The sequence below is a fragment of the Pantherophis guttatus genome, chromosome 18 (genome assembly GCF_059756535.1).
Source record: "Pantherophis guttatus breed Tessera chromosome 18, ASM5975653v1, whole genome shotgun sequence".
Classification (NCBI taxonomy): domain Eukaryota; kingdom Metazoa; phylum Chordata; class Lepidosauria; order Squamata; family Colubridae; genus Pantherophis; species Pantherophis guttatus.
Genome location: NC_142080.1, coordinates 14,399,572 through 14,413,294, shown reverse-complemented (window position 1 = coordinate 14,413,294; position 13,723 = coordinate 14,399,572). Strand labels below are relative to the sequence as shown.

The 13,723-nt window shown below is 46.6% G+C and overlaps 1 protein-coding gene across 1 annotated transcript; it reads left to right on the top strand.

The window, feature by feature from the left end:
- The first annotated feature begins 3,161 nt into the window (after positions 1-3,161).
- Positions 3,162-12,502, top strand: LOC148111634 (uncharacterized). Its single transcript, XM_087881311.1, has 6 exons — positions 3,162-3,277; positions 3,945-4,092; positions 4,662-6,230; positions 7,645-7,730; positions 11,927-12,000; positions 12,149-12,502. Exons 3-6 carry the CDS (start codon positions 6,193-6,195, stop codon positions 12,431-12,433), a joined length of 483 nt encoding a protein of 160 aa, XP_087737437.1. The 5' UTR covers positions 3,162-3,277; positions 3,945-4,092; positions 4,662-6,192; the 3' UTR covers positions 12,434-12,502.
- The last annotated feature ends 1,221 nt before the right edge of the window (positions 12,503-13,723 follow it).

Sequence of the window (13,723 nt, the reverse complement as noted above, 5' to 3'; positions counted from 1 at the left end):
TCCTCAACTTACGACCACAATTGAGCCCAAAGTTTCTGTTGCTAAGTGAGACATTTTTAAGTGAGTTTTGTCCCATTTTACGAACCATTCTTGCCACCATTGTTAGGTGAATCTCTGCACTTGTTAAATCAGCAACAAAGTTGTTAAGTGAATTGGCTTTGCTGGTCAGACGGTCGCAAAAGGGGATCACATCACCCTGGGACACTGCAACCGTCGTAAATGTGAATCAGTGGCCTAGTGTCTGGATCTGGATTGTGTGACCCTGGGAAATGCTGTGGAAAACAGCCCTAAGTCACTTTTTCCGTGCCGTTGTAACTTTGAATGGTCACTAAATGAACTGTTCTAAGTCAAGGACTACCTTACCCCAAGGCTTTCCTTTCTTTTCATTCTCCACTTTCCGTTTCCTTTCTTTTCGTTCTCCACTTTCCGTTTCCTTTCTTTTCGTTCTCCACTTTCTGCCAAGTCTTTCCAAATTCTTCCAGCAGATGGTGGCATAATCTTACGAGTCTTTCCTCAGCCAAGTTCTGTAAAAAAATAATAATCAGAATTTGATTTTGGAATGTTGGAATTTCCCGATATATACGGCATACCTTGTTTGAACTTTCTGAACATGTCCCGGTCAGTTTCTCAACATGATGAGATGGAGGAATAAGACTGAAGAAGAAGGTTCGCAAAAAAGTCAGGAAAAAATCGAGATGGAAAAATTACAATCTTTTTGCCTGGGGAGGATAGTAGTAGTGAAAATGAATGACTAGACTTTTATTTAGGGACATGATTTGTTTTGAAAAGTTATATTAAGTAATCTTACGTTTGAATTGTTATGGGCTACTGACCAAACTTTCACTTTTGTCCTGAAGTATATTAACACTAAAGTTAATTTTAAGGAATGCTTTGCTGAAAATTTATATAAGCTTATAAAGAATGTTTTGTTGAAGAATAAATATAAACTTGTGGGGTATAAGGAAAATATAAGTGGTGCAAGGGTTGAGGGAAGGTCTTTTACAATATTTTTTATAGATATCAAATAGTGAAGATGTTATTTGATTATAAGCAGTGTATTTGTAGAGAATAAGATGAATAAGTTTATGCAAAGTTATTAAGTAAGGCATGTTCCCAGGAAGAATTAATATGAGTTTATGGGGTAAAAAGTACAAATAAGGTTTTTACAGTATAGTTTATTTAAGATTGGTTAAAATATTTTGTCAATGGGTTCATATATGTAAGGGTTGGAGATGTGATGGTTAATTGTAATTGGGTGCTGATTGTGCAATGCTGGAAGAAAGAAGACTTGCGTATTATTGAAGAACGGACAAGAATGAAGTTGGATTCATTATTTTCAAACAATAATTGGTTTAAATAGTTATATTCAGATACGAACAAGGGGAGTTAAAGTGTAAAAGGGAGATAAATCTATAGATAGTTAGCTTATGTTTTTTTTATATGTTTGTTAAATGCTATAGCCTGTATTTGCTCTGGGAAGTCGGGGGGGTGGGGGTGGGAGGGTTGGGCAGGAGGGGGGAGGAGGGAAGGGAAAATATGTGTAAAATTAAAAAAAACTTTTTAATAAAAAAAAAGAAGTGGTTTGGAGTAGAAGGCCTCCAAGGCAGGGGTGAAATGCTACCAGTTTGGGCAGGTGAGCCCGAACCGATAGTAATAATTGCTACCTTTTGCCCAAACCGATAGTTTAAAAATGCTTTAAAAAGTACGACAATCAGCTGAACCAGGCAATATCGGAGCTTTTTTAAAACTTTTTTTTAGCATTTTTTTACTACCAATCAGCTGTGAGAAATCTGCTGTGCCTGATTGTCTATGAGGTTCCTGCTTGTTGCAGGGGCCATTTTGTGTGAAGTTCAGCCGCTTTTGCATTGCGTGTGAGTCAGTTGTGCAGCTTTTGTGTTATTTTTGTGCAAAGTGTAATAATTTCTTTTTGAGCTCTCTGTGATTCTGTGAGGTTCCTGTTTGTTGCAGGGGCCATTTTGTGTGAAGTCAAGCAGCTTTTGCATTGCGTGTGAGTCAGTTGTGCAGCCACGCCCACCCAGTCACATAACCACCAAGCCACGCCCACCCGGTCAACTGCCCACCAAGCCACGCCCACAGAACCGGTAGGGAAAATTTTTGAATTTCACCACTGCTCCAACTTCCAACTGGGTCATTCTGGGAAAAGCACTTTTGGGTTAATTTTGGAGACACGCTGCTCCTGGAAACCTCCCCCCCTTGACCAGTTTTGGGGTCCCTGGCACTTCCGGTGGCGCAGAGGCCCTCCGTGAGGGACGGCCCACTGAACTCTCAGCCACGGAGGGTGCGGTGTGGCTTGCCAACTCCTCAGCAGATGTGGCAGGGGAACGGCCAACGTTTTACCTGCCTGGGCTTCCTTGGAAAGCAAACTTCGGGAGTGGACCAGGGTTTCCGTGCTTCGGAAGGCTTTCATTGCTGCAGAGAAGAAGCAGCAAAGGCCCAGGAGCAACGTAAGCTTCCTGCCATCAGATCAGTTGGCAACCCTGGCTCCTTCACAGGGAGATACCAACCCAGAGGAATATATGGGCGGTCCTCGACTTACGACACAAGTGAGCCCAACATTGCTGTTCTGAAGCAAGACAGTTGTTAAGTGGATTTCCCCCCATTTTACGAACTTTCTTGCCATGGTTGTTAAGTGAACCACTGCAGTTGTTGAGTTAGAAACAGTTGTTGAGGAAAGAAGGAAGGAAGGAAGGAAGGAAGGAAGGAAGGAAGGAAGGAAGGAAGGAAGGAAGGAAGGAATTAAGGGAGGGAGGGAGGGAGGGAGTGAGGGAAAGAGGGAAGGAGGGAAGGAAGGGAGGGGAGGGATGGGGGGAAGAAGGGAAGGAGGGAAGGAAGGGAGGGAGGGAGGGAGGGATGGAGGGAAGAAGGGAAGAAGGGAAGGAGGGAAGGAGGGGAGAGGGAGGGGGAAGAGGATATGGGAATGACCTTTTAAAGATATTTTAGGACTTTTCTTGTCACATCTGTTAAGTGAATCACTGCAGCTCTCAAGTTAGAAACATGGTTGTTAAGTGAATCTGGTTTCCCCACTGACTTTCCTTGTCAGAAGGTCGCAAACTGTGATCGCTTGACTTTGGGACACAGCAACGGTCATAAATCTGAACCAGTGGCCAAGCGTCTGATGCTGGGCTTTTTTTTTCTGGCAGCCAGCAAACACTCTGCTGCCCATTGGGAGACTAAGGAGACTATGATAGATCTATCTCGGACTTATAAGTCCTCCTCAGTTAGCCACACCCTCATCCCATGTATCCTCCCTGTAAAGGTACAGTATTTGGTTTTTTTTTTCCTTTCCTTTTCATAGGCTTTATGTGTATTTCTCTTTAGCCAGGTTCTTCCTACATAAACCAAGATTTTTATGGAACCCTAATTCAGTGAAATCACAATCCACTAGTTTCTAGGCTTTTTTTTTCATGGCAGCCAGCAAACACTCTGCTGCCCATTGGGAGACTAAGGAAACTAAGATAGATCTATTTTGGACTTATAAGTCCTCATCAGTTAGCCACACCCTCATCCCATGTATCCTCCCTGTAAAGGTACAGTATTTGTTTGTTTTTTTTCCCTTTCCTTTTCATAGCCTTTATGTATATTTCTCTTTAGCCAGGTTCTTCCTACATAAACCAAGATTTTTATGGAACCCTAATTCAGTGAAATCACAATCCATTAGTTTCTAGGCTTTTTTTTTTCTGGCAACCAGCAAACACTCTGCTGACCATTAGGAAACTAAGGAGACTATGATAGATCTATCTTGGACTTATAAGTCCTCATCAGTTAGACACACCCTGTTTGTATTAAAACGGTTCATTTGGCCATCTGTTTTCTAATCCTTTCTTCCATTGGTGGGGGGGATTTAATCTATCTGGATTGGCCGTCTCTTCGAAAATGGGGAAAGAATCTGATTTTTCCCCCAATCCATTTTTCCACCTGCACAGAAGCACCAGAGAGTTATGGAAGGCGCTGGCCGCAGACCCCTATGCTAACCTGAAGATCATGAAGCCCCTCCTCAAAAGGCTTCAGGATCAAGACCCCAGCACCAAAGCCATCGGGAGAAGAAACAGCAAGTCTACCATGCCCATTGCAGTAAGCCCTCAGCCCGCGGCTCTGCTTTCCTTAAATCTAGAGGTGGGCCAGGCCTGAGGGAAGGGGGAAGGGGCTGAGCAGAAGAGTCAGCCTCGGGGGGTCTCCTCATCAAGAGCAGGCATGCCCTGGTTGGTGGGAGGCAGTGGGCAAACTGGTGGGGGCTGAAATTATTTAATTCGTTTTTAATTCATTTTAATTTTTTTGTATTTATGTGTTTTATCTTGTGGCTGTTCACCGCCCTGAGTCCTTCGGGAGAAGGGCAGTATAGAAATTTAATAAAAAAAAAATTGGAGCAAAATTTGGCATAAGCCCCCACCCCCCAAAATGCACCACTGAAAGTAGAGGCATCTGTGGGCTTCCTCGCCAGAACAGCTTTGATATTCATCCATCCATCCTTCCATCCTTCCATCTATCCATCCAGTCATTCATCCATCCATCGGTTCATCTATTCATTAATCCAGTCATTTATTTATTCATTTATCCATCTATTCCTTTGTTTATTCGTTCCTTTATTCATCCATTCACTCATGTATTTATTGATTCCTTCATTCATTTCTTATTTCTTACAGAAATAATTAAAAAAGAGGAGGGGAAACCAGTTTGTCGTGATTTGGTTGACTTTCGTCAGGAAAATATTTCAACAGGAGAGGAATTAGATGGACCGCCTCAATGCATGGATGTCCGCAGCAAGGAGCTTAAGGAGGAAATGAAGGGTCCGGAGAGTTTCCTTCGCTACACTCTTCTCTGGGTGACAAGCGCAGTTGATGACCGGCATGAAAACTGGCCCTGAGATGTTCTTCTGGAGGAAGCAGGGAAAGGAACGAGCAATCAAACACGGTCACTGGAGTTCTCTGAGTCTCGCAGCGATCATGACAAACACAAGAGAAGCCCACAGAGCATAGAAGAAGAGGGTTGAAAAGGAACTTGGAGGTCTTCCAGTCCAACCCCCTGCTCAAGGAGAAGACCCTAGACTATGCTGGACAAATGGCTGCCTGGTCTCTTCTTGAAAAGCTCCAGTGATGGAGCAGCCACAACTTCTGGAGGCAAGTCGTTCCAAGGATGAATTGTTCTCACAGTCAGGAAATTTCTCCTTAGTTCCAGGTTGTTTCTCTCCTTCATCAGTTCCCATCTGTTTCCTCTTGTTCTGCTTTGAGATCTTCTCCAAGAGGATCTACTTGATCCTTCAGATCTTCCAGGGGTGCACCCATCTTTGTAGAAGAGACACCACTCTAGCTGAGTCCATCCTGTTCCTGATGATTGTCTTCTTCTCCTTCTTCTGTCCTCCCCAGCCTTGAAGACTTCCCAGAGAGTGAGGCCACACCTGCTACTACCTTGGAAGCCACTCACTTCCTGCCCCCCATCTCTTACCTCCAAGGGGTGCTGAAGAACATATCCCAGTCCTCTCACGCTAAAGATCTGGATAAGAGGATACGGCTGAATCATCCATTCCAGGAGAACCTCGAGAACGTCTGGCGTCATAAAGAAGTCTCCAACCTCCGGGTGATACAGCAGCTGAGGAAGAAGAGTGGAGATACGGAGCATTAGCCAAGCCAAGGAAGGGAACTGCCCCGAGAGCCTCGACTAAAGATGCCACTTTCAGCCATTACGGGGAGAGAAAAAGAAAATACAGTCCTCGGTTAGTGACCACTGAAAGTCACAACGGCACTGACAAAAGGGACATGCCCATTTTTCAGACTTTCAGACCATTGTAGCATCCTCATGGTCATGTGATCAAAATTTGGGTACTTGCCGGTCCATATTTATGACGGTCGCAGTGTTTCGAGGTTACATGATCCCTTTTGTGACCGTCTGATAGGCCAAGTCAATGGGGAAACCAGATTCACTAATTCATCAGATTGACCACCGTAAGAACTGCACTGCAGCGATTCACTTAACAACTGTGGCAAGGAAGGTCAAACAATGAGGCAAAACTTGCTTAAGAACTTTCGCTTAGCAACAGAAATTTGGGGCTCAGTTGTGGTCGTATATCGAGGACAACTTTTAGACGGAAATCACTGAAAGATCTGGTTTATCCTAAGTATTCGACCACGGCATTGGCTTAAGGACTGCTGAAATCACTTAGTGACCACTGGAGGTTCTATGACAGTCATATGTCGAGGACTACAGTATGGCAAAAGGTAATGTAAATGATAGTTGTAAGAACACAAAACTGCCTATAATGCAAAGAGTAAAAGGAAATTGTGGTCATTGAGTCTTCCTTCCTTCCTCCCTCCCTCCCTCCCTCCCTTCTTTTCCCTCCCTCCCACCTTCCCCACCAACAACTTCTGGAGGGAAGCCCTTCCACCGATTAACAGACTAGCAGAAGACCTTGGAGACCCCCTGCTCAAGCAGCAGACCCTCTACAACAGGCACCCTCAAACTACGGCCCACGGGCAAAGAATAGGGCCCGCGGAGTGGTGTGATTAAGCCCCGCCCCTTGCCCCGCCCCTAACTGCCTTATCTCCCAGCGAGCCAGCTGCAAGGCCAGCTGAGGGCCAGCTGAGGGGTGATCTCGCCGGTGCAGCCTGGAAAAGCAGCTCTGGGCTTGTAAAGAACTCCTTCAAATTAAAAGTCTTTAAAACAATTTAAATGGGGGCTTAGAAGGAGAAAAGCCAGAAAATAGACAGTTAAATTGGCCACGCCCACCCAGTCACATGACCACCTAGCCATGCCCACCCACCCCGTCCGGTCCCCCAACAGTCTGAGGGACTGTGAATCGGCCCCCTCTTTAAAACGTTGGAGGACCCCTGCTCTACAACGTCAGACAAATGGCTGTCCAGAATATTGGGGTGCATCCCAAGGTCTCCTCACCTCTGAGAAGAAAACCTTCCCGATGGTCTTCTCTCTTAGATCGGGACGGGGCAGGTAGGTGTTGGCCTCTCTGAACATCACCTTCAGCTCCAGTTTAGAGAAGCTGACTAAATTCCCAAAAGAGCAAATATGGAGAGCTCAGACGAGATCTGCTGGTTAGGGAGAAGAAAATCACCAAGCTAGAGAAACCATGATGTGAATTCAATTACTCAATGAATTACTCCATTTAGAGAATTCCTCAACCTCCCTCTCGCCTCCCACTCTCTCTCACCCTCCCTCTCTCTTTTTCACTCTTCCCTTCCCTCCCTTTCTTCCCCTCTAACCTTTCCTATCCCTCACTTTCGCCTTCTGTGTCTCCCTCCCTCCTTCTTTCTCTCCCTCTCCCCTCCCTGAGACTGATTTCTAGGATCTTACCCAATGAATCCAAACACAGGATGCAGTGAACCAATGCTCTTTATTGATCAACGTTTCTATTACAGGTATTTAGCTGGAAGTGGCCCCTGGACGCCTGGACCATGACTTAAGTACCTGGGAGGCGGAGCTAAGGGAAGGAGGGGTCAGGGGAGGATCTAGGTGGATGTAGAGTTAACCCTTATCATACCTGGGATGGTGAATGGTGGGCATTTATACATAACAAATCCCCCTCTAAATGCCCAACAGTTGGACCTGTTACAGAATCCATGGATCAGGCCCAATAACTGGCACGAGTCAATCATTTGAATAAGTCTCTTTTATTTACAGGTTCATCATTACGTCACATACTGCATCTGGAAGTGGAAGTCGGGGAAGAGTGTGTCTACTTTTTATACTTGTGGGCGGAGATTCAGGTAAGGAGTGGTCAGTGGGTGGTACTGACCAAGTGAGTATTGTAGTTAACCCCTGCACTACTGTGTCCCTGTTGACCCCTGGCATGAGTAAGGCATTTATTTCTGACAAATCCCCCTCTAAATGCCTGACCTGTGGCTGTGGATCTGACTGTTTAAATGGTGCCCAAGGGCGGATATTGAGTTTGGATACCAGGTGTGAGTGTTGCCTGCCCTGTAGTGGTTTCGTGAGTATGTCTGCAGTCTGTTCTTCTGTGTCGCAATGTATGGCCTTTACAAATCCGATTTTAGAGAGCTGTCTCACATGCTTGTACTTTATGTCAATATGCCTGGATCTCTGCCCTACCGCGTCGGCCATGGAGATTTCTATAGCGGCCTTGTTGTCTTCGTAGATGTTTATCGGATACGCAGGTTTGCACCACACACTGGCGAGTAGGTCGTCAAACCAGATGAGGTTGTTTGCGGCCTTGGATAGGCATATGTACTCCGCCTCTGTGGTTGAAGTGGCCACTAAGTTTTGCTTACCCGTGTACCAATGCACCGGACTATTGTTCAAGTAGAATACGTATCCTGATGTGCTTTTCCAGCTTTTGGTGTCACCGGCCCAGTCAGCATCAGCATAGCAGGAGAGGACGGGCTCATTGGACGGCTCTGGTTCTAGGACTAGACATGCGTCGGCACTTTGCTTCAGGTACCTCAGTACCCTCTTTACAGCGTCCCAGTGGTACATGGTGGGTTTGCCTATGTGCCTGGACAATAGATTAACTGATAATGCAATATCTGGCCTGGTCCAGTTGGCGATATATAAAAGAGAGCCTATGACTGACCTGTACAGTGTGTTGTCTTCAAACTCGGGTGATTCACCATGTGTATTTTTTAGGAAGTCCGGCTGCATGGGTGATTCACACCCCTTGGCATCTGCCATGTTGCATTTGTGTAGTATTTCTTCTATCTTTTCTTTCTGGGACAGTTGAAAGCCCTTAGGTGTTTCGTTGACCTGCACGCCTAGGTATCTGTTTATTTTCCCTAGGTATTTTAATGTGAAGTGTTCACTTAGTTTACTGGCGAAGGCGTTGCGGTTCCCTTCGTGTTTACTGATGTAAAGTATGTCGTCCACGTAGACTAGGATGTATTCTGGTGAATCCCCCTCTCTCCTAGTGAAAAAACAGTTGTCGGCTATGGTTGCTGTAAATCCCATTGACTTCAGGACCTCAACCAGGCACTCATACCAGCGTTTGCCGGATTGTTTCAGTCCATATAGGTTTTTGTGAAGTAGCCAGGTGTCCCCCCCCTGTTGGTCTCTTTACTGTGTGGTGCCCTAACGTATATTTCCTTATCTAGGTTGGCATGCAGGTAAGCTGTCTATACATTGAACTGATGTACCTCTAGTCCTAGCAGGGAAGCGATGACCAGGGCACTCTTGACACTTTCAGTCCTTACAGTTGGTGAGTAAGTGTCAGTGTAGTCTTCTGGGAACCTCTGGGCAAATCCCTGGGCAACCAGCCTAGCCTTGTACAGGTTTTGGCCACCCTCCAGGTTCTTGATTTTGAAGATCCACCTGGTACCTATCGTATTTTTGCCCTCTGGAACCTCGGCTGGAATGTAAACTTCTAGCTCTCTCAGACTGTCCATTTCCTTGGCCATGGCTGATTCCCATTTCGACCTCTCCTCTTGTGGTAGTCTCAATACCTCTTCATATGAGTTAGGTGTGATATGGTTCGTGTGTATGTGCATCACATAGTCATTTAAACTTCTTGGTAATTGGTTCCTGGTTGATCTGACTGGCCTATCTGTCGTTTGTTCGGTGTCATGTAAGTACCTGGCTTCCTTTTGTGTTAGTGAGTCTACACTTATCTTGGGGTGATTCCCTTTCCATTCCTCAACCTTGATGCCTTGGAGCTTGGGTTTGTGTTCCTTCCTTTCCTGTCTATCTGCCGTTTCGTGTTTATCTTGCACTTGCTCGTCTGGCCTAGTCTCCTGCCTGGTGGATACCTCGTTGAGGTGTATCCTGGACCAGTTAGCTTGTTCATGGAATACCGCTGTCCTAGAGATCACGAATCTGTCGTTATTGTCCACAAATCTGAACCCCTTGGTACCTGGCTCGTACCCCATAAATCTCAGTCTCCTGGATACTTTGTCCCCCTTCCTGCGCAGCTGTTTGGGTATATGGACATCAGCAGTTACGCCGAATACATGTAGGTGTGCTATCTGTGGTTTTTTGTTGTACATGAGTTCGTATGGCGTTTTGTCTATTACACTGGACCAGGTTCTGTTGAGTGTGTAGTTTGAGTAAACTAAGGCCTCAGACCAAAAATGTTGACCAATTCCCGCGTCCTCTAAAGCGCACCTGATCATAGTCTGTAGCGTGGAATTCCGTCGTTCTGCGACACCGTTCTGAAAGGCCGAGAACGGGGACGACGTAAAGTGAAGCACGCCTTTGGATCTGAGCCAATGAGAGAAATCCTTTGACAGGAACTCAGATCCTCTGTCTGTCATGATTTGTTTGATTTGTGTGTTGTTTTGAGTCTCTATCCTTTTGTAGAACTCTTTGAATTTTTGGAAGGCCTCATCCTTTCGTTTTAGAGTATAGACGAAGCCATAACGACTATAATCGTCTACGATGGTGAGAAAGTATCTTTTCTTGTATTTCATGGATGGCCTTAGGGGCCCCACCAGATCCATATGGACTAAATTGAATACTTGTTTGGTGGCGCGTGAGGATTTCTTAGGTCTGGGTTTGACCTTTAGCTTAGAACATTAGCACACCGAGCACTCGAGGTAATTTTCACAACTCTTTATTTTGACGCCCTCGGTACAGTTGGCCATTTTTTGGATTACGGGGAAACTGGCGTGCCCTAGTCTCCGGTGTAGTAAGTGAACACAGTCGTCGTGCGTGAGTTTGCCTATCGATGGCCTTCCCTGGGTGTGTTTGGTGGAGTGTGTTTCATGTGTCATGTTCTCCTCACTCTCTGTCTCTCTCTCATTCACCTGTTCTTCCTCAGCTTTGTCCTGGTTAGTGTCCTTCGTGTATTCTGAGTTGGTGTATATGCTGGGTGTGTTATTCTCATGGAATGTTATGTATGGTAGCCCTTGCTTGATTGTCACTCTACCTACTCCCTCTCTACCCTTGCTGACGTGAGCCTTCCCTTCTGCAAAGGTTACCTTGATCCCTGATTCTTCACTGAGTTTTAATGCAGCCAATATGTTGTGGGGTATCTCCGGGACCAGTAATACCCCCTCTATTTTCCCTATGCCTGGTAGCGTAACTACCCCCCTGCCTGTTACCTTAACCTCGCTTTGGTTTGCAACCTTGATTGAAAAATTCTCCTCTGTGAATGAGGAGAGCAGTTTTTGGTTATAGGTCGTGTGGTTGGAGGCCCCAGAGTCCAGAAGCCACGAATTGGCCTCCCCATCCTGACATGTTATGTGGGTGCGCTCCCCTATCCCATATAATGATCCTGTTCTGCTGTCACGTGAACTATCCCTGTTCCCCCTCCTGTCTCTGGGATTGGGTGAGTCCCTGCGTCTGTACCTCTCTTCAGAAGTGTGTCTCTCTTTCTGTCTGAATCTATGTTCCGGTCTGCTTCTCTCTCTGTGGTTCTTGGGGCAGTCTCTCTTGAGATGTCCCCTTGACCCGCAGCTATAGCACTCTGTTACGCCATGCTGCCTGTCTTGGAAGGCTACTTTCTTTTCATGTTTATGTTCTCTGGAGGGACCAGAGCGGCTCCTTTTCAGATTGTCTTCAGCGATCAGTTTGTTAGACAGCTTCTCAACGGACAGGAGGCCTAGACTAACAGTATCTAAGTGTGCTAAGAAGCTGTCCCATGAGTGATCTAAAGAGTTAATTATTACACTCTTCATGATCTGATCTGATATGACTTCCCCCCTAAGGTGTAGTTCTGCCCTGGTAGCGTTTAGGGACACCAGGTGCTCGCTTATGGGGGTCCCCGGTTTGACTCTGGCAGAGAAGAAATCTTTGGAAATCTGGGTAGTGGTTGCCACACTTTCACTGTAAAATAACCCAAACATTTTTTGTATGATTTCTGACACAGTGAGATTGTGACCAATGCTATGGTAAATTGTGGGAGATATGCTAGAAATTAAAAGGTAAAATGCCCTATGGTGCAATACAGTCCAACTCTAAAGTCCATGGTCTCTCTGGGGGGGTCATTAATAAAATGTGACATGTTTTCTTTTAGGAACACCACCTGAAGCTGCTGTGACCACTCTAGGATATTGCCCCAATCCATCCTCAACTTTGGAAAGTCACTTGGTAAGTTCCCAGCATTATTTGTAAAATTACTTACTGCAGGCTGCTGTCCATGGTTCTTTATGTGCCTATAACAGCAGTACGGCATGGGAACGCTTGCCGGCAGTTTAAAAGTCCCTCTCTGTAATTTTTTTCTTTTTTCTTCCTCTAGGTGAAACAGCGCATGCGCGAAGTCCATTTCAGCTCTGCCGTCATCGTGGAAGGACCTGTTCATTGCAGCTCCGGCGTAGAGGTCTCTATCTCTCAGGTAGGCCTCGGCTTCGGTCTTGGGGGTCCAGGTGTGCTCCGGAAGGTGTCGTCTTGCAGCGGCTTCGTCAAAGTGAAGATCCTGATGGCGTTGGAGTCCCGGCGACGAATGCAGGTAGCTGCCCCAATCCCTGCGTTCTGGGGTGCGTGGCCTGGGCGATCGGAGGCGCGGTGTCCTTGGGGTGCGTAGGGGGGTTGGCGCGCTGGCGTGGGCATCGGTAGTCCTCGGGTGGGTGTTCCGGTGCCCCTCTCCTCGCTTTCCTTTTTGCTTCGGCCCCTCCGGTTCCCCTTTTGCGATTTTGAGGCCTGGGCTGAAGGCGGCGGCAAGGGTCTTCATGGCCTTATCGACTTGCCACTCGGTCGGGGTGCATCTGGAGTCCGAATCGGATTCTGTCCCCTCACCCCGGTCACTTTCTTCGCCGCTTAGGGTCGGGTATTTTTCGCGCGCCGGCCATTTTGAATTCTGGCTACCGATTGGACGGGAGTCGGCCATCTTGTCTGACCACGTGGTCAAAGATGGCCGCCGTTTCAAATTTTGAGCGGGGCTTCGCGGCTCGGTGACTGCTGTGGGGTCTTTTGGGGGCGATCCACTCACCGAGTTCAGCTTTTCGAGCTCCGGATCCTAGTCTTCCTCGCTCCTCGCCACATCGCGGTCCATTATGAAGCTTCGCAGGTCCGCGAGAAGGTTCTTGTCGCTGGCTCGCTCCTTTAGTAATCATAGGACGTCGAGTCGTAGTCTTTCTTCCTCCCGGTCATCATGGTCTGCTATTTTTCCTTTCTTGACCTCCCCCTTTTCTTCTGTTGCGGTGGCCTTGGGGTCGATCGAGGTTTCTGCCTTCCCTGGCGATCCCGCTGGGTTGCCCTCTCGTTGCTTCGGTGTCGTTGCCATCTCGTTGGCAGCGATGTGTCCTCATTGCGTGATCGGGAGTTATTGGGCCATAAAACCATCCTCTGCTACCATATTGTTACAGAATCCATGGATCAGGCCCAATAACTGGCACGAGTCAATCATTTGAATAAGTCTCTTTTATTTACAGGTTCATCATTACATCACATACTGCATCTGGAAGTGGAAGTCGGGGAAGAGTGTGTCTACTTTTTATACTTGTGGGCAGAGATTCAGGTAAGGAGTGGTCAGTGGGTGGTACTGACCAAGTGAGTATTGTAGTTAACCCCTGCACTACTGTGTCCCTGTTGACCCCTGGCATGAGTAAGGCATTTATTTCTGACAGGACCTGCTTGCGTATTCTGTACCCGTACCCCTAATTTAGTCGTAAGGTAGGCATGTTGTTTGCTGGGTAGAGGTTTGGTCAGGATGTCTGCGGCTTGCTCGGCGGTCTCACAATGTACAGCCTTAATAAAACCAATGTTTGTTAATTCTCTGACATGTTTGTGCTTAATGTCTATATGTCTGGACCTTTGGCCTACTGCTTCTGCCATGGATATGTCTATGGTTGCTTTGTTGTCCTCATGTATTACT

Excerpts from the sequence above, each read along its gene's own strand:
- LOC148111634 (XM_087881311.1), top strand. The coding sequence starts at position 6,193 with ATGACAGTCATATGTCGAGGACTACAGTATGGCAAAAG. Across the intron at positions 6,231-7,644 it reads GGACTACAGTATGGCAAAAG|GTTCATCATTACGTCACATA; the intron begins GTAATGTAAATG and ends TTTTATTTACAG. Across the intron at positions 12,001-12,148 it reads CAACTTTGGAAAGTCACTTG|GTGAAACAGCGCATGCGCGA; the intron begins GTAAGTTCCCAG and ends TTCTTCCTCTAG.